The sequence below is a fragment of the Artemia sp. Qi Xiang Cuo genome, chromosome 4 (genome assembly GCF_049724085.1).
Source record: "Artemia sp. Qi Xiang Cuo chromosome 4, ASM4972408v1, whole genome shotgun sequence".
Classification (NCBI taxonomy): Eukaryota; Metazoa; Arthropoda; class Branchiopoda; order Anostraca; family Artemiidae; genus Artemia; species Artemia sp. Qi Xiang Cuo.
This window is the reverse complement of record NC_142797.1, coordinates 33272879-33294390: the sequence shown is the minus strand read 5'-3', so window position 1 is coordinate 33294390 and position 21512 is coordinate 33272879. Positions and strand designations below refer to the sequence as shown.

The window sequence follows — 21512 nt, the reverse complement described above, 5'->3', positions numbered from 1 at the left end:
TGATAAAACGTTTTATGTAAGTACAGGGTGTCTTAGGCGTCAGAGAGAGTTGGCCTGTACGGGCTTAAAGTTTTAAGATTGTGGAAAAAAAACAATTGTCCCGAATTTCACCTTTTTCTAAATACGTAAAAATATTATATTTCGACATAATTTAAAATTTGTGGGTTTTGTTATTGTTAGGGATGGCCCCTCAAAGGAAATTTACATAAGAAAAATTTGTACAGAAATCTGAAAAACATTCCGCAAATTAAAATAAACTATAAATAACGATTAAAATTCTTTTTTGAATTCAGAAAAAGAAACTTTGTTTAAAGGTAATGAATTCAGAAGTTATGTACTTGAAAAGAGTGAGGGATTGAGTAGAAGGCAGCTTCCATCAAATATAGAGTAGTTTCTTTTCGTTTTAAGTTTTAATATTGCTCTTTACTTTAAGCTGAATTATTTTCTTATGAAACAAGACGTCGACATTCTCTTATATAAAAAAGATCCAAGCTTGATTTTTATATGAAAAATATCCATTAAGGTCCGTGTTTTTTTTTTAGCTCTTGTTACATCAAGAAAAAATCCGGTGCTGATGTTACATTTCCCGTTTACTGGGATTTTTCTTTCTAGCTTGTGTTTCTCGGTATTTTTTATTGCCTAAGTTACAAACTATACTGCACAGTCCTATATTGCACCTACATACTGTATACCATTTATTAGTTTTCCGTTCCAATGACCGTTAACTGTTTTCCATAGCAGTTAGACTTGACGCAAAACATGTCAAGTCTCAATCGTACGCGTATTCGATATTCAAGAATGAACAATTTCACTTGATGACCTAAACATTGTGATGCAACGTATCGACCACACTGAACATGTTAAAAAAAGCTTTTTTTGTTTACTGGCAAATTGATTAGAAATTGATCGAAAGAAAATAGTATTGAGGGTCAGCAGCAATCAGCATCTTCACTTTAAGACCACTTCAGTATTTAACCTTCTTTTGATGAAAGAAATATTTTAAATCTGCTACTTCATTTCGACTGGGTGATTTCAAGATACTAAAGCAGCCTAATTAACATCAAGCAAGTGTTTTTTTGTCCAATAGTGGCAAATTTACTTCTCTCAGAGCTTACTGAATTTTCTAATACCTCTTTGTTAACGTTGAGAGATTAGGAAAATCCTAGTAACGAGATATTCCTTCCGGGATTTATGATTAGGAGTCATTATTGGAACCTAAATTACTTCTCATCTACTGTTTGTCCAGCATCACTCGAAACTTATTGCCGACTTTTCTGTTTGACCTTTACTACTGCTCCACTTCAATCAATTTCTAACTGCTTTGCAAGTAAATAGCGGAAATTTTATTGGACTTTTAAAACTTATTTGTTGCTTGTTCAGTGTCATTGATACCGAACATGAGAATTTAGAACCTCAATTAATTTGATTATCGAATGCGCTAACCTTTTGTGTTTTAAGTTGATATTGCGCCAAGATTAACTACTCTAGAAAATATTTGACTGTTATTCAAGCAACGAAAACAAACTAATAAATGGTATATGGTGTATAGCTCATACCCAGGATTTATATTTAACTTGAGTAATTCCAGCATTTCCTGTCGGGACAGGCCAACTATGAAAAATGTTAAATAACGAAAATGTACGCATTTGCATTCAATTCTCCCGCCATTGTGGCGTTCAAACTGCCCCTCAGATTCAGCCCCTGGGGTTTCATCACTATGCACATTATCCTAACCCTTTTACTTAAGTGATTTCAAAGCATTTGGACCCAAATAAATGTTTCAAAGAAGGAGGGGTGTGCGATAATTTTCTTCTGGAAGAAAGGGGGATGTCAATATATGACAAAATCTTTTTTCCAGAAAAGTGTATTTTCTGAGGCTCATAATTATGTACGCTTTGTTTATATGTTTGGTCTTCTTAGGGGGGGGGGCGGCTGAATGCACAGCTTATAAGACATAGGAAACTATTAAAAAGAAATTCAAGTTTGTCTCTCTAAAAATAAATAGTAGTGATAAAAACAATAATTATAAAATCAAACAATACTATCTGACGTTACCACACAAAACCATACCCATTAAAAGTGTTACCGAGCCCCAAGAAGTCGATTTCGATCCTGAAGGAAAGTACTGGTCACATTACTTTTCTATCTTTTTATTTTATTTTGCGCTGCGCCGAAGGTAAAAGTATCACTTTTACTAAAAGGACAAATTGGGTATATTTGTGTACATTAAAAAAAGAAAAAAAGAACCTAGGATCTGCATAAATTCAGCCATAACTGTCTAATAATCGATAAAATTAATTGAAAACAAAAGAATTTGCCAAACTTCGGTCAAATTTTTGGTTGGAGGCAAGTACGCTTTATTAGTCCAAGATTAAGCTTGTTTTCTAGCTTTTCGTTTACTGTAATTAACGCTACACCGTCAATGATACCAGCAATTTTCAGTTCATATTTAATATCTGTTAGGTATCCAAATATTCCTCTCTCACCAGTTTCCAATATCCTTTAACCGAGTTTATATTCCTTTAAAATTAATTTAATGAACAACTTGGATCATTTTAACTGACTAGCTTGTTTTCGATTTTTCAAAATATTTGTGTTAAATTTGCACGTTTTGCTCGAACTAAGCCCCGTTTTTCTTCTTTTTTCAATGATATAGTAAATTACATTTTTTATACTAAAAAGAAAATATTGGGGAACAAACAATCCCTTCTTCAAATACAAATTACATATTACACTTACAATTACAATTTTTGTAATTGTAATTACATCAAATACATTTACATTTTTCATACTAAAAAGAAAATGTTGGGGAACAAACAGTTACTTCTTCAAATACAAATGCGGAAGTCATTGCTTTCTGTAAATACATTTCCTTCACCCAGTCTGAATTATTGCTAAAAATTCTCGGTATTAATGATTTGTTGATGCGTGAAACACGAATCTTTTTTCGAAATAAACGTTAGACATGATTAATGGAAACACAATTTGGCATAAAATTAAAAATTAGAACTCTTAAACGTAGACAAAAGATTCCATATAGTAAAGCAACTATCAAAACATTACAAAATTGAAGGAATCACAAAGCCAAAACCAATTACAAAACACACAAGCAAAAGTAAAAGAACATATAATTTTTTTTTAAGACTTCATACTGTTTTTTATCTTGCATGGAATCCACCTAAAAACTTAATGCTTGTGGGCTTTAAGCTATTTTTGTCATGGGAATTGTTTGAAAACTTCTACTTGCTCATGAAAATACATCTACAGTGATACATTTAATAAGCTCCAGAAATTTCAAACTTGTTTGAAAAGCGAAAATAAAATAAAAAATTAAAGTACGGTAACGAAAATGAAAGATAAATTGATTGGGAAAATTTAATATTATAGACCAAATTTGCGTTCAGAATTGTCGGTAATAATTTCTGTTGGCTAGTTGAAACAGATTAGTTGTAATATTAGTTACGAGATTTTAATGAGTTTAAAATAAAACTATAGTTGAAGGATAAATTAAAAACACAATTTGAAATCAAATTAAAATTACCGTCTGTTTTCCAATATGAAGCGACTTGAGAGCGGGATCAAATAAGAGATTTTTCGGTATTATATCAATAGGAGATTGTTGTTTGCCTTCCGAACAAATCTTCCACATAGGATTCACATTCCAGAACGACGCTCCTGTAATATTCAAAACGTATAGCAACCACAGTGGCTCTAGTTTGAATCCTCTAATCACCGTAATCAAAATGAAATTTGAAGTCTAAGTAAACTGAAAACATAAATTTTAAGATGTACGACTCGATTGGATTGGGTTATAACACAAACATAACAAAAGACTTGAACTTTTTCATAGCATCGCAACGTTCATTGACGTGCAAAATTCTTGTTACTATAGCAACGAAATGCAAAAAGAAAATAATTAGGCAGTAGACTGCTGTAACTTTGGGAGAAAAGGAGTTTGATATCCAGAATAACGTGGGACTCATAGTTTTATTTTTTGTGTTTCTTCTGTTAGCCAAATGATGGGACAGTAGTGAGGGGACGGGTGATTCCTTTATATACTGACCCAGTTTCATGTTTATAATGCTATTCATGGATTTTCCACTGTTTTGAACTTAATTCGTTTTTATTTCTTTCAAGTCAATGCTATCAATGAACCAGGAACCGTATATGAAATACCTCAGGACTGACACAATTCCAACACTGATACGAGAATGTTCCTGCTTGGTAATCTCGAAGTTGTCCAACATTAAGCACTTTGAGTTTGTTAAAACACGCCTCGGTGTCATTAAGTTTTTCCAAATGTCGTATCACTTTGTTTATAAGAATTTATACTCGTTTAAAATTTGAATAAAAATTGCTAGACCACAGCACAGATCCGTATGAAATGTAAAAGTGGACTAAAACTTCATATAAAAGTAAAAATTTGCGGGTGTAAAAAATCCTCAAAATTTCGAATTGCTCCAGGTCCTCGTGCGATTTTCATTACAACGTATCACTATGTCCTTTCCCCGAAAGATTGTAATCTAGGTGGAAGCCAAGGTATTGCGTCTCGTGTACTTGTGTAACTCGTGCACTGTTTGTCGTACACTTGTCCGCAAACAAAATTTTCCATCAATGTCCTGGGGCTCACCTATTCTTGAATATAAAATAAAACTAGTCTATGCAATATTAACAGATAGTAATCTTAAAATAGTAAAAACATAAAAATTTCTTAAAACACAATTAGCCTTCAAAATCAAACTATGTAAATACCGACTAGAAAATTTTAAAGCAGCGTAATCAGCAAATGAGGTCAGACAACAATCCGGCAGGTAGAATCTTATACACCAAATATAGTATACACCAAATATACATTTGAGGAACAGGCATCAAGCCTTGTGGAACCCCACAAGTTACACGAAACGGGGCACAAGCGACATCATCTATCATAACACTAATAAACCTACAATTCAAACAACTTTCAAAAACTTATTTCTATCAAACACTTTTCTCTATCTTTAAACTACGCATTTTCAGAAATTCTTCGTATGTGTAGCCCCTACAGCAGAATGTAAAGTACAGCAGTGCATGAAACCCGCAGCTCTTGGTTGTAATGAAGTAAGAAAACAAAAAGAGTTTTTCAAGTGAAAGCTAGGAGTAACATTAAAACTTAAGGTGAATAGAAATTATTTTGGACATGGGGGAGGCTCCACTTATTAAACTCCTCACTTTTTAACTAAAGTTTGAATATTTGTCAAAATTATTTAGAAAACAACTGCTGAAACAAAAGGGCCGTTGAATTAGAATACAAATCTTTTAAAGCACCAAAAACTTTATTATAACGAGCGAGACGTTGAGGAGGGGACAATCCTCCTCATCTACGGATAATTTATGTTCGTCTGAAGTTTTAATGGCATAAAATACAAGATAAAAAGAAAGAAAGAGTTTAAAAACTGAATGTAAAGCTTACCAGAAATTCCATCGTACGTCCACCACACATCCCAGCTTGCGTATGCAGTTCCTAAGATTAAAGATACTGTATTTTAAAGTGATTATACCTGTTGTAATCAGTTTTTTAGTACTACAGTGCTTGTAACTTGGCATTTTTAAATTTTCTCTCCCTTTTTTAAGATGAGCCATGATAGTCTTGTCGAAGACTCCCGTCTATTCTCGGGAAATCCTTCTCCATTAAATGTCACATGCAAAAATCAGGGTCAAGGTTGTATATGGCTGTCTTTAATAAACGGAGTAACTGAAACCAGACGCAAATTTAAATTAAATGAAAAAGAAAAGAAAATTTGTTGCTGACAACAAATAGTTGTGAATGACATAATAGGTATAAGCAGGTAAAGGATAAAATACAAAAGAAATGTTAAAGCAGGTGAATTGTTTCCTTCTGTTGTCTAGATGTGAGGAGGGGGCTAAACTTTCGCAATCAAAGACGTTTATACAATGCCCTTTTCAAAGACGTTCAAACTTGTTTTGAAATAATACAAATAGAATATTGTTGTTTTTATTAGGGTAGCATTTATTATATCCCTACACAGGATAAGGGGCCTATGGGTCAGTGTTTCGCAAGACATCCTAAACTCTCTTGAACCTCTTGGCACTTCTTATTCAATTTAGCTGATTTTCTTAAGTTCTCAGAAATTTACTTTTGCAATAAAATTTTAATGTTAAGATTAATCAAACAATAGTTAGCAATAGTAAGTCAGCTTCAAATGTTTATTGTTCCTCACTTGAAAGTTTTGTTTTTTTTTAATTGTTTTTAACTTTTCAGTTTCTGTGAGCCAGAGTCCGTCTGTTACTAGGTTGCGTTTGAAGCCATAATCATGCTTTAAAACCAGGAAGAACAGGTATATTATATGAAAAATACTAAAAAAAAAGGAGGATTTACATAATGGAATTCCAAAAGAGAACGTGCAAATTGATTAAGCCTCTTTGTGCGTGGCCGATCTTTGGGACAATATTATTATCATAAATTTTCTATTTCTCTAACTTTGCGTGAAACTTGTGGCTAACCATTTGTTTATGGATTTGCTTTTAGTTTTGTATTAAATAATTAAAGTTATTTTTTGACGAAAAGTAAAAAAGAGATTTGAAACTGAAACCAAGCAATTACAAATGGTAAAATAAGCAAGACACAAAACTTAATAGAAAGAGATACTGCAATAAGCAAAAAAAATCATACCTATGACAAACGGTAATTATAATTAGCATATTAGTCAAACCTTAAACGAACAGAAATTATCAAAAAAACATCTAACCCTTCTTTAGTCGAAAATAAAGAAACAATAATATTTTAGAAGAATCAAGATTATAGTGGTTATAACATTGTGCTAGGGATTATATTGTAATAGGGATTATAACATTGATTGTGGTTTCCAGAAAAAGAAATAGATCGGTAAAACGAAAATTTTGCTTAGCCAATTGACTTTTGCTGCGTTTGAAAGCCGTAAGTTTTAAAGAAATATTTCGTCTTAGAAGTTTATAATTTTCATTTTTAATTTGACAAGTCTATTCATTTTTTAATAGCGGCAATGGTGGCTAATAGCATTTGCCAATAGTTAGTATACCTAAAAGCATAAACATATTAGCAGCAGTTGTAAACATAATTGTGTTAGTGGTGATATTGATACATGCAGCCACGATAGGAGATGAATAGTGGTCATCGGAGCAGAATTTTAGGAGTAGCTTTAGAAAAAATAGTCCTATTGAGACAGCTATGATTGAACTAGTTGCGTTGAAAGAATCGAAGGCTGGAATAGTGGAGGTGCGAGTAGTCGTCGTATATTATTGTTGTCATTATTGCTACTATAATTATTACCTTTATGAGTAGAATCAGAAAACTGAGTTAAGGCTCAGGCTGCAAAGGCCCTCTGCCTCCAAATAGAAAAATTAACGAACAACTAGTCGGCTATTGGTGCTGTCTTGGGTGAGGTAGTTTGAGACTTCTTTATCTCCTTTTTCCTCCTTTGTAGAAAAGTCTTTCTTGGTAGCATCAAGGTCTCCATTGTTACTCTACCCTATCCGGAGAGCTCCTACCACTAGTTTCAAACTAGATTGAGTATGACACTCATCCCTCAAAAGAAAGGAAGAGTCACTCACCGCTTGCCAGCGATCAGCAGCAGGAGATACTAAATTTTCAGAACCAGTACTAGCTGGGAAACTTCTGTCCCCTGAATATAAATTAGTTCTTTACGGACCTTTTCCTGCTGTATGGCTGGAACTTCACATGTCCAGGAGGGTTGAACCCTGGATATGATTTTTCAGCCATTGCTGGCTCTGATCCATTCAATCTCAGCAGCATATTTCATAAAATACCCTGCTTCATGATTAGACACCGGGCATGACAGCCAGTCGCTGGAAGATAACTTAAATTAGTAGTATTTGGACGTTACTTGTGTCTAATACCCTGAATGGCACCACAAGAAGGTCGTAAATAGTGCCCATTCATAATAGAATTTATGCTACGAATAGTTGTAGATGAAATGGCTGTCGAAGGAAAATATATCATAGGAGTAATCCTGGCCAGAATAGTAGCGGTAGGACTATTTGGGCTGAGGTTAGTCGTGGTGAAGATTCCCATTTTCAAAAATTTCGTAGCATAAGTGATCGTAGTGGTAGAAACTCTTGTCAGTTAGGCAATGTGTACGCACCCCTTCCTTACCTTAGTATTTACCCCTACTACCTCTCAGGAAAATTTGGAACCAAATTATTTATGTGGCAGAATTTGGCAGTTTACTGTTGAATGTTTTTTTGTTAATTGGCCTTGAATTGTGTTTATTCGAATTAACCCTTTCCTGATTTTAAATTAATACTGCTTTGACACGGATAACCCCTGTAAAAATATGTTCATTTGTAAATAATGGCTTGAAACCTACCCCTCTAAGTTTTCCAGGAATTTTGGATTTGATGGTATAAATTGCACTCAGATCGTACTTCGCTTTGATAATGTTTCCCCCTTGTTTCCACAGTTATGAAAATTTCCTATCCTAGTAACTTTTTAAGAAGGATACTAAAATTAATTAGTTTCATATAATTGGAATCGACATCAAAATAAAATCTTTTTTGTATATGTATTGCTGTCAAATATGTGTTATTTGAAGTTTCAGTTAGAATTGGCTAATGCCTATCCTTTCTCTCCGTTCACTACCATGAATAGTATGATGACCCTGATCAAGAAATATAGATCTATCATTGTTGTTGTTGGCACCAGAATTCATGCTGTGCAAAAAAGCAGAAAATCATATTATAGACTATTTCCACTTAAAATGTAGCTAATAAAACATACAATCACGAAGAAAGGGAGAAAATGAGGACGATTAACAGCAAGTGAAAAAAACAACCAGTTTTTTCATTGACTGTTAATTGTCTATAATTGTAAACTCATACTTGGAAAAACACAACAAAGTGATTAGCTACAGGGTAGGCTCTAATAGCAATACCGAAAAATACACAGGATTCGTTTTAAAGAATTAATTTTCCTAAGGTTTCAGCTTTTCTGAAAATGTGCTAAGGAAAAATTGCCAAGGTTTCGAACATACCATGGGTTCAATCTAGGCGTTTTCTATGGTTGTGGAGATCGGTCTTTATAGTATATAAAGTTGTTGATATGTCAATACCCACACAACTATCTATCTCATCTAATTCTAGCGGAGTAATTACACAAATCATTTAAAAATGAATAAAAAAAGGAGATATTACTTTCGGTATCTCCCACCATTGGATATTTTGATTGGGCTACCAGCTCTCTTAATGTCGCGTCAAAAAGATCAAAAGTGGAAAACTCCGGAAATCAAATTCTTTTCAAGCCCAAGGGCACTTGTATTTGAATTCGAGATTTTCCCCATTTTCCAACTGTGAAATTTCTTCTTTTCCTCTGGACGGGAAATTAAATTAAGACCTTACTTACGGAGAACAAAGATGATAATGGTGATGCACTGCATGACGGGATCCATGAATCGGATAATTAATCAATCCACTGGAAGTGTCATTAAAGGCCTCCTGCTGGCAGATTTTACAATTGCACCTAAAAGTTCAAAGCATCAAAACCTCAGGAAAATAAAATAATGACACAAAAGTTACAACAAACATCATTAGAATAACCCTCACTGATGGCAAAAATAATTGCTTAGAAGTTTTTAGGATAATAACCAGATAAAAAAAAAAATAGTTCTTAAAAATATTATTTTCAAGGAAGCCTAGAATTTTATTTAAAGAACGTCTTGGACAGAATCATAAGCTTCTCTCAGGGCTCAGTTTGACTCAAGTTTTGTGGAAGCTCGCTCTAAATTTTTGGCAAATCAGGCTTATTTCTCATTAGGGGATATCGGGGCAATATAGACACTGGGTAATATGGACACCCCACTCCTACCCAGGTGACTCTAGATTAAAGTTCATTACAGCCAAAATAGGTGGCGATAATGGTAGAGACACGTGGTAAATGACTTCTGTCGTTTGGATTACACATTCATTTCTGAGAGCATAAACTTGGAATTTTCAAAGGTGAAGTAAATTTCTTTGTTTTCACTGAATTAAAATTTTCAGCAAGCAGTATTTACTTTCACAATGTTGTTAAGGTAAGTTCAAGAGATTACTGCTTAGGCTAGGCATTTTATACTTATAATTTGAAGTGGCACTTCGTGGAGAGGACATATTTAAAAATTTTATTGTAACTAATTAAGGGGCAATATGGACACCAAAGACCAGGGTAATATGGACAAGGGTGTCCATGATGCCCTAAATCTACTCCACATCTATATTATAATAGGTAATTCTGTTTCAGATGACAAAAACTTATCTAAGAAAGTCAACCAGGTGCTTAACAGACGGGCATACAATTAAAGAAGCTTTGATAATGATTCGCAGTGGTGTTTCTAAGAAGGAAACGACAAAGAAACTCAATATCCATTTAGCAAGCCTGATAAGATGGGTAGAACTTTGGAAGGAAGTGTCTTTAAATGAACTTGAGAATAAAGAACCAGAGCTATTTAAAGCTGACAAAGGTATTAAAAAAATATTAAGTGGTATTGAAGAAAATAATCTAGCTAATTATCTGACAAAAGCTAGTAAGCTACACTATCGATTCAGCCCAAAACAAAGTCGTATTCTGGCCTCTCAGTTTGCAAAAATGGACAAGAAAAAGATTCCGGACTGCTGGGAAAATAATACAGTTGCTGGTGTAGATTGGTTTACGTACTTCCTGAAAATAAATCCAAGTGTATCTATCCGTTCTCCTCAGGCTACGAGCATTGCTCGGGCAACAGCATTCAATAAAATAACAGTCATTGAGTTTTTGACAACTACTCAGCTGTGTTAGAAAAGAAGAAATTTGAAGCTTATGCTCTATGGAATGTTGAAAGTCCTAAGAAAGTGTTAGCTCCAAAAGGTGTTAAGCAAGTTGTTCAACTAACATCAGCCGAGAGGGGTGAGCTTGTAACGGTATGTTGAGCAGTTAGTGCTACAGGTGTAGCGATTCTCCCCTTTATGGTTTTTCAGCGTGTTCACATCAAAGATCGAATTGTCTCTGGTGCCCCTACTGGCACGAAAGGTGCTGCTTATGTAATCGGATGGATGACTGTTGAAACCTTCCCAGAATTTCTTAAACACTTTCACAAGCCCATACGATGTAGTTTTGTCTCAAAAGTCTTATTGATCATGGACAACCATGCGAGCCATATCAGTCTAGAATCAGCAGAATATGCGAAATTGGATAGAATTGTGATACTTATTGTCCTACCACACATAAGTCACAAGCTTCAGCCCTTGGAAAGATCAGTCTTGGGACCATTCAAAGCTCACTACAATAGAGCTGCTGATGCATGGATGCTTAACCATCCTGGTCAGCTCATCGAGATTGATACTATTGCGGAACTGCTTGGCACTGCTTTTCCACAGGCTTTCACGCCGCAGAATATTCAGTCTGGCTTCAGAGTTTCTGGAGTCTATCCTTTCAACCGTGATATTTTTACGGACGACGAATTCTTGAGTTGCTATGTCTCTGATCGTGCAGAACCAGCTACTCCGAGCATTTATCCTCATGAAAGTAATGATCTGTCTAAGCCAAGTATATTTTCAAGTGCATCTTCAGAATTACAAGAAGAAACGCCTGTATGCCCAAATATCTCCCTTGAAAAGATTTCTCCTCACCCTAAAGCCAGTGCCAAAAAAAATACTACCAACCACAAAAGGACCAAGAGCATTACAGCCACTGACACACCTGTTAAAAATCAACTGATGAAAGACTTCGCTGAACGCACAGCAAAGGCTAAGGGAAAGAAAAAGTGAGAAGTAAAAAGGCCAAAATTAGCAACAAAAAAGGGAAAAAGGCCCTGAGTTTTGACACTATAGAGAGTAGTCAGGATGAAATGGAGGAAGAATTTCATCTAAATGACCCAGATGATGAAAGTATGCATGCAGATGTTGTGGAAGACATTGGCTATGAAGAAGTGAAAACTGGTGACTATGTATTTGTCTTAGAGGGAAAAATAGGGAAAATTCCAACCTACCCAATTGGTAAAATGGTTTCACAGGATGAAGACAAATATGAGGTACTCTATTTGAAAAGACTTGCTCCTTTCATGAAGTTTACGAGAACAGACCATATTCTTACATTCGACAAAGCAAGCATCAAAATGAACATAGGGCCTCCATCATTTACTGGTGGCACTATGCGACAAGCAGACTAGCTTTTTTTCAAGTGAACCTGTCCCAATTTGACATCAAGTAGTTGTGATTGCTTAAAAAACCACAGCTGAACAGCTGAGTTGAATTAAAGCCTACAGCTGAAAATTACCTAGGCTGTCACTGCATACCTAGTTGTTATATATATTTGATACATTTTTAATAAACAACCAACCCTCCTCTTTCTTATTTCTTATGCTTCTCTTTTACTTTCATTTTTACTTCCGAATTTTAATCTTCTATTTCTGACTTTAGCGGCCCAGGGTGTAATGGACATCAGTATCCAATTTACCCATACCAAGTGTCCATTATACCCGGGTAATCCAGGTATATGGACACTTTTGTGTCACTTTTCGTTTGGTCACTTCCCATGAGAATCTGGTAAGAGGTATAAGTTTGTTATGAATAGCTAAAATAAAGCTAACATACTGAAGCTAATGTCGGTAGAATCGGATGTGCAAAAAAGAGTCTTACTGAAAAGTTATTTGCAATCCTGTGAAAAAGTGTCCACAATGCCCCGGTCTCCCCTAGGTGGTTTTGGAATAAAAAAAATTGCTGGTGTAAGCTCCCAATTCTAGTCAGTAGGGTCAAGTTCCTAGTTAATTAATAAAGTTACCCTTAAGTATACTCAACCTAGAAATATTTTCAAACTTGGAACCAAGACAGATGATCGTCGGATGATCTTAATCCGACGATGATCTTGAGATTGAAATTCTTGAACGAGTCCAATGGAACCCTGAGATTCACAATATTAAGAGGACGTTTTATAGTAATTGCTGAAACAACGATTACTAGTAGGCTACTTTTAAAACCCGTGTTGCTGCTACGGATAAAACTAAAACAACAAACAGAATAAAATTCATTAAACAAAAAGGCAAGAGTAATATAAACGAGCAAACATAGCTACTAGTTTTTCTTTAAGTTTCATTACAATTACCAAGGAACTTCATGCGTTAAAACAACAACAATAATGGTAGAAACATATCTCATTTGAAGTCAACACTGAATACTAATTTTTCATTCCTAAGGATTTGCATGCTGTCGGTTAGCATATACCAATATCAGCCTACTGTTGCAGTATCAAGTCCATGGATGGGACTTAACTGGCAAATAATAACGAGCAATCTGCCCTACTATTTCTTATTCCGGATTCAAAATGTCTTACGACATGAAAGATATCTCTGCCTTTTCGATAAATTTTCCACCGTGAAATTAAAACAAATTGTGAACTCTGAAATGTTAGTTAATGCTCCTGTATACGAAATACAAAATTTCGTATCAAGCCGACAAAGATACTCACAGCTGTGGTTTTATCTTCTTCTAAAGAGTTCCCTTAAAAAATGCAGATATTATTACCCGAAAGGCCTTTTTTTTTCAATTCTCCCTTCCCCTCATTGAGAAACATTTTAAGGAGTACACCTTGTGATGGATTTTCGTTATCCTCAAAACACTGATGCCCACAGTTTTCTCAGTGTAGCATGAGCAATAACGCTGCTACGCTTATCTGCACAGTAGGGTTGGGATGCGTGTGTGTGAACACGATTAAATGAACTGGTTTCAAAAGTTAAAAGAGAGATTACATTTCTTGTAGTTTTTATTCCAGAGATGATTAAAAAGTTAGGGGTAGTTTAAGGCTTGGGTTTAGTATTTGAAATAATATAAAGGTCGACTCTTGCTAGCTCAAATTTCACTGGACCACGATTTTTCTTCGAATTACGTACAGTTCGACTTATGCATAGTTCGAGGTATAGAGGTAATTCTTCACAAAATTTGGCCTACAGAGGTACAAAATCCTTAAATTTACTCCCTGCAGATGCTATAAAGTTAAGAATAACGTTATTAGTGTATTATAGACGACATATAAAGGATTTATTTTCAAATGTCAAGACTCGACTTTCAAAGGTCAATAATAAATTTAGTTTGCTAGGAAATAGACACCTGAACATTAACCAAATCTGTTTAAAAAATATATTAAAAAAAAAATTCATACATATCAAAGTTTACTAATTGTCACCTGCATTCTCGGGTTGCGACTAACAGAGGTCTGTTGAAAAAACTTCAAGACACAGAAGTAAACTGTTACTTCTGGAGGTAAAGTGAAAATTAAATGACGACATATTTGCTGAATTTCGAGTTTCTAAAGGTAATTTTTGGGTCCCTTTGACTTACAGAGATAAAATATAACCGCAAAATTAATTTGAGTTATGCATGTTTTTTTCTTCGACTTAGACGGGTTTTTCTATGGGGACTAAAACTACTTCAAGATATCGAAGATTTCGAGTCATCAACGTTCGAGTTATTGAGAGTCAAGTGCAATTAGTATTTATTATAAGGTTCCTAAGATATTTAGGATATCTTTTTATATTACTAAAGCAAATAAATGCAAATGACCCCATTTTCTTCTCATAGTATACTTATACTAAACGTTAAATGCCGTTTCAAAGAGCAGGGATTGAAGGAGGCGGCAGGCTCATTTATTTTTTGTATTAAATAAAAAAAACAAGTTTTTTAAACTGAAAGTAAGGAGCGACATTGAAACTTAAAACGAACAGAAATTATTCCGTATATGAAAGGGGCTGTCCCCTCCTCAACGCCTCGCTCTTTAAGCTAAAGTTTTTTATTGTTTGAAAAAAAAAATTGTGAGACAGTCAAACTTTATCGTAAAGAGCGAGGCGTTGTGGAGGGGACAGCCCCTTTCATATACGGAATAAAGAGCGAGGCGTTGAGGAGGGGACAGCCCCTTTCATATACGGAATAATTTCTGTTCGTTTTAAGTTTTAATGTCGCTCCTTACTTTCAGTTTAAAAAACTTGTTTTTTTTATTTAATTTCTGATCGTTTTTTAGTTAATGCAGCTTTTATTTGCATAAAAATTTTACTTTTCTTTTGCTAAATGAATGTCTTTACAAATTAACTTACGTAACTAACTTCTATATTCGTATATTTTTCTTCTGGCAAAAATTCAAAGTTGTAGATTTTTGCAGATATGATATTTTAATAGATGTAAGAGTGTTTTCTGGTACTCTATATAAGACGATGTGATTTTAATTAAAATTCTTTCTCTTGTAGGTGATGTTTCACCCCTCTTTAAAAAATAGAGTAAAGATCCTCAGTATCGGTGCCGTTGATAAGTAATACTAAACTGAATAGAATTTATATATTTATAATCATTATTATAAACACATTATTTTGATACATTTATTGACATCAAAATTCCGTTTTTAAAAGTTTCGATTACTATTGAGCCGTATCGCTTGTTTTTTTATTGTTTTTTTTTATTACGTATATGTTATTACGTATATGAGGGGGTTCTGCCCTTAGTCAATACCAAGCTCTTTACGTTAAAAGTTAAAAAAAAATTTGATTCACAAACCCCTGAATCACAAAGGCCGTTTAATTAGAATAGAGAGCTCTTTTGAAAGCACTAAAAAAAAACTGTAGCTTAAAGAGCGAGGTATTGACTTGTAGGAGAACCCCCTCACATACGTTATAATTTCTGTTCGTTTTAAGTTCTAATATTCCTTCTTACATTTCAGTTGAAAAAACTTGGTTTTTTTTTATTTAATTTCTGATCGTTTTTTAAATAATGCTTGGAAATCCGGCGCCCCCTTCATAGCAATGTCCCTTACCCCCAAGAAACATCCTCCAGGGACATATTCTCCAGCGTAACTCCCTCCTCTAGCCCCCCTCCAGAAAAAATCCTTCCTGAAAATGGTTGTATACTTCCCAATAACCAATAAATAATGCTGGCAAGTCCGGTGCCCCCTTCATGGCAATTTCCCTTCCCCCATGAAAAATTCCTTCATGAAAAGATCCTCCAACATAACTCCCCACCCCACCCTCACAACCCCAAGCCGACAAAAAAACTCCAGAAAACTTCTGTATACTTCCGAATAACCAATACTATATGTTAACATTGGGTAAAGTTCATATCTTTTAGCCCTCCCTCTGGGTACTTCGGGGGATTAAGTCATCCCAAAAGACATATTTATCATATTTTCGACCATGCTGAACAAAATGGCTATCTCAAAATTTTGATCGGGTGACTTTGGTAAAAAAATGAGCGTGGAAGGGGGCCTAGTTGCCCTCCATTTTTTTTGGTCCCCTAAAAAGGGCACGAGAAAATTTAATTTCCGTTCCAATGACCCCTCCCACGATATTCTAAGACCACGGGGTCGATACGAACATCCCGGGGACAAAAAAAAAAAAAAAAAAAACAAACAAAAAAAAAAAAACGCACCCTTGATCTTTCTTCTGGCAAAAAATGAAAAAATCCACATTTTTGTATATAGGAGCTTGAAACCTCTACAGTAGGGTTCTCTGATACGCTGAATATGATGGTGTGATTTTGATTAAGGTTCTATAACTTTTAGGGGGTCTTTCCCCCTTTTTTGAAAATCAGCCAAATTTTCTCAGGCGCGTAACTTTTGATGGGTAGCTCTAAACTTGATGAAAGTTATATATTTGAAATCAGCATTGAAATCTGATTCTTTTGATATATCTATTGGCATCAAAAACCCGTTTTCTAGAGTTTCGGTTACCATTGAGCCGGGTCGCTCCTTACTTACAGTTCGTTACCACGAACTGTTTGATAATCCTGAATCTTATATAATGAGCGATTTTTTTTTAATCGAATACAAACGAGACATTAAAGCTAAAAACGAACAGAATTTGGCCTTTACATAAAGGGACTGTCACCACCTAAACAACACCCCTCACTTTTTACTCTATAATGAAACTTATATTTTATGAAGACTATCACTAATACTTAGAATGTAATATTTGTCTATTAAAGATTTCTTAGGCAAATGCTAACTTCAGAGTAAAGATCAAGAGGCTGAGGAGGAATGCCAACCTCTCTTCCTTAGGTTCAGTATATACTTTTAAGAGTTATAATCTAATAATAGGAAACGCTATAGTGTTTCTTATAGTAAAAGCCATAAGTCTTCAATGCTTATCATTATTTGTGTATTATATTTTTGGTTTTGGAGGGGGCTCATTCGATAGAAATCGAAAGTTCTAGTCCCCTTTTTTTAAACCAAAAGTGACCGGAAGGCAACTAGCCCACCCAGGCTCTTTTTTCCCCAAACGTATCCGATGAAAATTTTGAGATAGCTATTTTGCTAAAAATAGTTCAAAGATTAGATAACAAAAACTGTGGGGTTGGCAAAACCCCCCAGAGCCCAGGAGAAAGTATTGTAAATTCTGCCCTGGAGGCATATAATGTTTTTATGGGAGGGGTAGTTGTAGAAACTTCATTGGGGGCTCATTTGATTAAAATTGAAGGATCTAGAGTCAAAAACGATCGGAGGGCAACTAGATCCCCACGCCATACCCTTTCTTTCCCCAAATGCATCCGATCAAAATTTTAAGATAACCACTTGTTCAAAATAATTCAAAGATCAGATAACAAAAACTTTGGGGTCGAACCCGGGGTAAGTGTTGTAAATTGTGCCCTGGGGGTATATAAAGTTTTTACGGAGGGAGTGGTCGTGGAGACTACAGAGGAGACTCATTCGATTGGAAATTAAATTTTGAGTTCACTTTTTAGGAGTCCAAACTGAGAGGAGGACCGCTGAGCCCCCCCCCCCAACCACGCCCTCTTCCCCAAATGTACCCAAAGAATTTTCGAAATAATAATTTGTTCCAAATAGACCAAAGATCATATATCAAAACCCTCCAGAGGGGGGGGGGGGGGGGTTGAAAAAACCTCCCAGACCCCAGGGGCCAGTGTTTTAAGTTATGCCTATGGGACATATAAGGTTTCTATGGAAGGGATGGTCGTATAAACTTCGGAGTGGGCCCATTTGATTATAAATTGAAAGTTCTAGTTATATTTATAAGAGTCAAAAGTGATCAGAGGGCAAGTAGCCTACCCATACCCTTTTCCCCAAATGAAAATGATCGAAATTTTGAGATAGCAATTTTGTTCAAAATAGTCCCTGTATCATATAACAAAGCCTCTAGGGTTGACACAATACCCCAGAGTCTGGGGTCAGGGGTTTCCGGTTATTCCCAGCGGGTATATAAGGTTTTATGGAAGGGGTGGTATTATAATCTTTGGAGGTGTCTCATTTGTTAAGAAGTTGAAAGTTTTACTTCCCCATTTTAAGAGTCAAAATTAATCATACGGCAACAGTATCCCCCCCCCCCCCACCACACCCTCTATTCTCTAAATATGTCTTATCGGAAATTTGAGATCGCCATTTTGTTGAAAATAGTTCAAAGATCATATAACGATGCATTTGGGGCTTATACAACACCCCAGAGCCCGGACGCAAGGTTTGTAAGCTATGCCCCGGGCATATAAGCATTTTATGGAAAACGTGGCCGTATAAACTTTGGAAGAAGGTAATTTGATGGAAAATTAGAAGTTCCATTTCCTTTTAAAGAGTCAAAAGTGATCGGAGGGGAAATAGCTCCCTCTCATGCCCTCTTTTCTCCAACTGTATCCGATCTAACTTTTGAGATAGCCATTTTGTTCAAAATATTCCAAAGATCATATAAAAATGCATTCGGAGTTGACACAATTCCCAGAACTGGGGGAGAAGGTTGTAAGTTATGCCTCAGGGATCAGACTTTTATGAAAGGGTATAGACTTTGGAGGAAGCTTGTTTATTGGAAATTAAAATTACTAGTTCCTTTCTAGGAGTCAAAGTGGTCAGAGGGCAGCTACCCTCTTCCCTTGCCCTCTTTTTCCCAAATGTATCCGATCAAAATTTGAGATAATCATTTTGTTCAAAATTGTCCAGAGATCATATAGCAACGCGTCTTTTATGGAAGGTTTTTATGGAAGGGGTAGTCACACAAATGTTGGAGGAGGCTCATTTGAATAGAAATTGAAAGTTTTAGCTCCATTTCTAAAAGTTGACGGTAATCGGATGGCAACCAGCCCCCCCCCCCTCATATACGCCCTTTTTCCTGATTGCTTCCGATCAAAATTTTGAGCTAGCCTTCTTAAAAATTTACAACTGTCAAATAACTGTGTTTCTGGGTTTGAAAAACGCCCAAGCCCTCGGGGAAAGGGCTATAAGTTATGCTAGTTGCCCATCGTTAACATTCAAAGTTTTATGGAAGGCATGGTAATATAAACTTTGAAGGAGGTTTATTTAATTGGAAAATCAAATTTTTTTGTACCCTTTTTAAGAGTTAAAGTCATCAGAGGGTAACCAGACCCCTCTGGCGTCCCTTTCCCCCAAACGCATTAGATCAAAATTTTTAAATAGTCATTTTGTTCAAAATAGTCCAAAATTTTAATAACTATACCTTAGGGTTGAGAAATCCTTCTGCAAGATACCCATTGCTGACATATAAGGTTTTCATGGAAGGGGTGGTCGTACTGACTTTGGAGGGGTAAGTAAATCAAGCTTAAAAGGGACCAAAATCACTATAAACAAGCATTTGGCTACTGCTCCCTTCCATAACATGGAAGTTTTTTAATATACTTTTACTTATGTAAAAGTAAAAAGCTTACTGTATCACTGACCCTTTACAGAAAACTATTTGTATCTTGAACAGTCTCGGAAAGAACAAATAAAATTAAACTGAATATTTGATATACAATAATATTAATTGCATAAGACTCATCAGCTCAAGATTTTATTTCACTGCAATTGTCATTTTGATTTTAACGTTCTAACAAGTACAAAAGAAAATATTTGTAATATAATTCTTTTTTTCTCAGGGATGATCTTATCGAACCAGTAATCATTTAATATCGGAAGAGGGCACATTCGAACGCAAAATTAAAAGTTTTAGTGTCCTTTTTAAGTGACCGAAAAGATTAGAGGGAAGATAGCCCCGTCCCAAGCCCATTTTCCCCAAAGCTGTTCTATCATAATTTTGATATAGCCATTTTGTTCAACATAGTTGAAAGGTTCATTACCTATGCTTTTGGAGATAACATGACCCCCCACAGTCCCTTGCGAAAGGTCTTTATATAATGAATGTGCCCTTTATTTACGTTTAGTATTTGTTATTGGGAAGTATGCATACATTTTTCATTTTATGCTGATTTTATGGTGGTGGATTTTATGCGGGGGGGGGGGGGTCCATGGGAAGGTAAGTTTTCGGGCGATGAACTCTTCAGAAGAAATTTTACACTGGGGATTTTTCCAGAATTCCTATACAAAATTCTTTTTATTTGTCTTATTTTATCTTTGCCGATTCAATTTTACATAGATCGCAGAGATCGTATTGTCTAGAGGAGACTTCCGTGGGCGATATTTTGCTGTGGAGGGGGAGACGGATTTCCCGGCATTATTTAAAAGCGATCAGAAAATATATGAAAAAAAAGGCTTTTTCAACTGAAAGTAAGGAGCAACATTAAAACTTAAAACGAACAGAAACTATAACGTATATGGGGGGGGGCAACTACCTCGCTGTTTACGCTAAAGTTAAATTTTTTCCCAATTCTTTAAGAATGACTCCTGAATCACAAGGGGCCGTTTAATTAGAATACATAGCTCTTTTGAGAGTACTAGAACACTTTAGCGTAAAGAGAGAGGTATTGACGAGGGGAAGACCCCCTTCATATACGTAATAATTTCTGTTCGTTTTAATTTTTAATGTTGCTCCTTACTTTCAGTTAAAAAAAAAACTTGTTTTCTTATTTAATATAATTTAAAGGGACGCTTGAACTATAATTTTAATTACTAATTTCAAGCTATGCTAAATTAAACTTATCTTTCAATGGTTTTACGATTTGATTATTACCAAAATAGTATATAGAGCTTTTCCTTCTATTATTAAACCTGGTAAAAACCTTTTTTTAATGGGCTACATACCAGGTGTAACATTAAAGCCTTATAACACGTCAGGCAAACTCCAGAGAGAAACTGTCCCGTTTTAAAGAGAATCAACCGATAAGTAGTACCAGGACTAAGAATCAGGACTGATTCCTATTGGACAATTTCCGCCTGAGCAAGTCATCCAAATGGACCTGATTTTCCAGATGAATTCTTATTTGAAATTTCTGAATAGAAAGGGAATATTTTCAACTGTTTACAAGGTGCAAAAAAGGGGATAAGCTTAAGAAGGGGAATCTGATATAGTTTGGATCAATTGAACTCAAGCATGTTAAACTTCGAAGGCAAAGCCAAGTTTTAATAGCTGTGGGAAATCCATCAATATAAACTGCTATTGAAAAAAGGAAAAGTCCAAAGGGAAAAAATAGTAATTCTTACCCAAAATTTAGTACCAGCCAAAGAAGTTAAGAAATACAATACGATACGATACAATACGAATTTATTATTTCAAATAAGAAGAATTAATTGAGACACAATATAATTTAAATAATCACTCTTCCCTGGCACTTACTTATTAAAATGAGACACAAAATACTCTCGA

The 21512-nt window shown here is 35.2% G+C and overlaps 1 protein-coding gene across 1 annotated transcript in view; it reads right to left on the bottom strand.

Moving 5' to 3' along the window:
* LOC148953030 (carbonic anhydrase-related protein 11-like) overlaps nucleotides 1-21012 on the bottom strand; it is a 106853-nt gene extending 85841 nt beyond the window's left edge. The window contains exons 1-4 of the mRNA XM_089087850.1: nucleotides 20951-21012; nucleotides 9395-9511; nucleotides 5450-5500; nucleotides 3542-3675 (exon numbers count right to left, since the gene is read on the bottom strand). Of these exons, the coding sequence (XP_088943976.1) occupies nucleotides 3542-3675; nucleotides 5450-5500; nucleotides 9395-9440 (231 nt within the window). The 5' untranslated portion in view covers nucleotides 9441-9511; nucleotides 20951-21012. The remainder of the gene's footprint in view (nucleotides 1-3541; nucleotides 3676-5449; nucleotides 5501-9394; nucleotides 9512-20950) is intronic.
* Nucleotides 21013-21512: the final 500 nt, after the last annotated feature.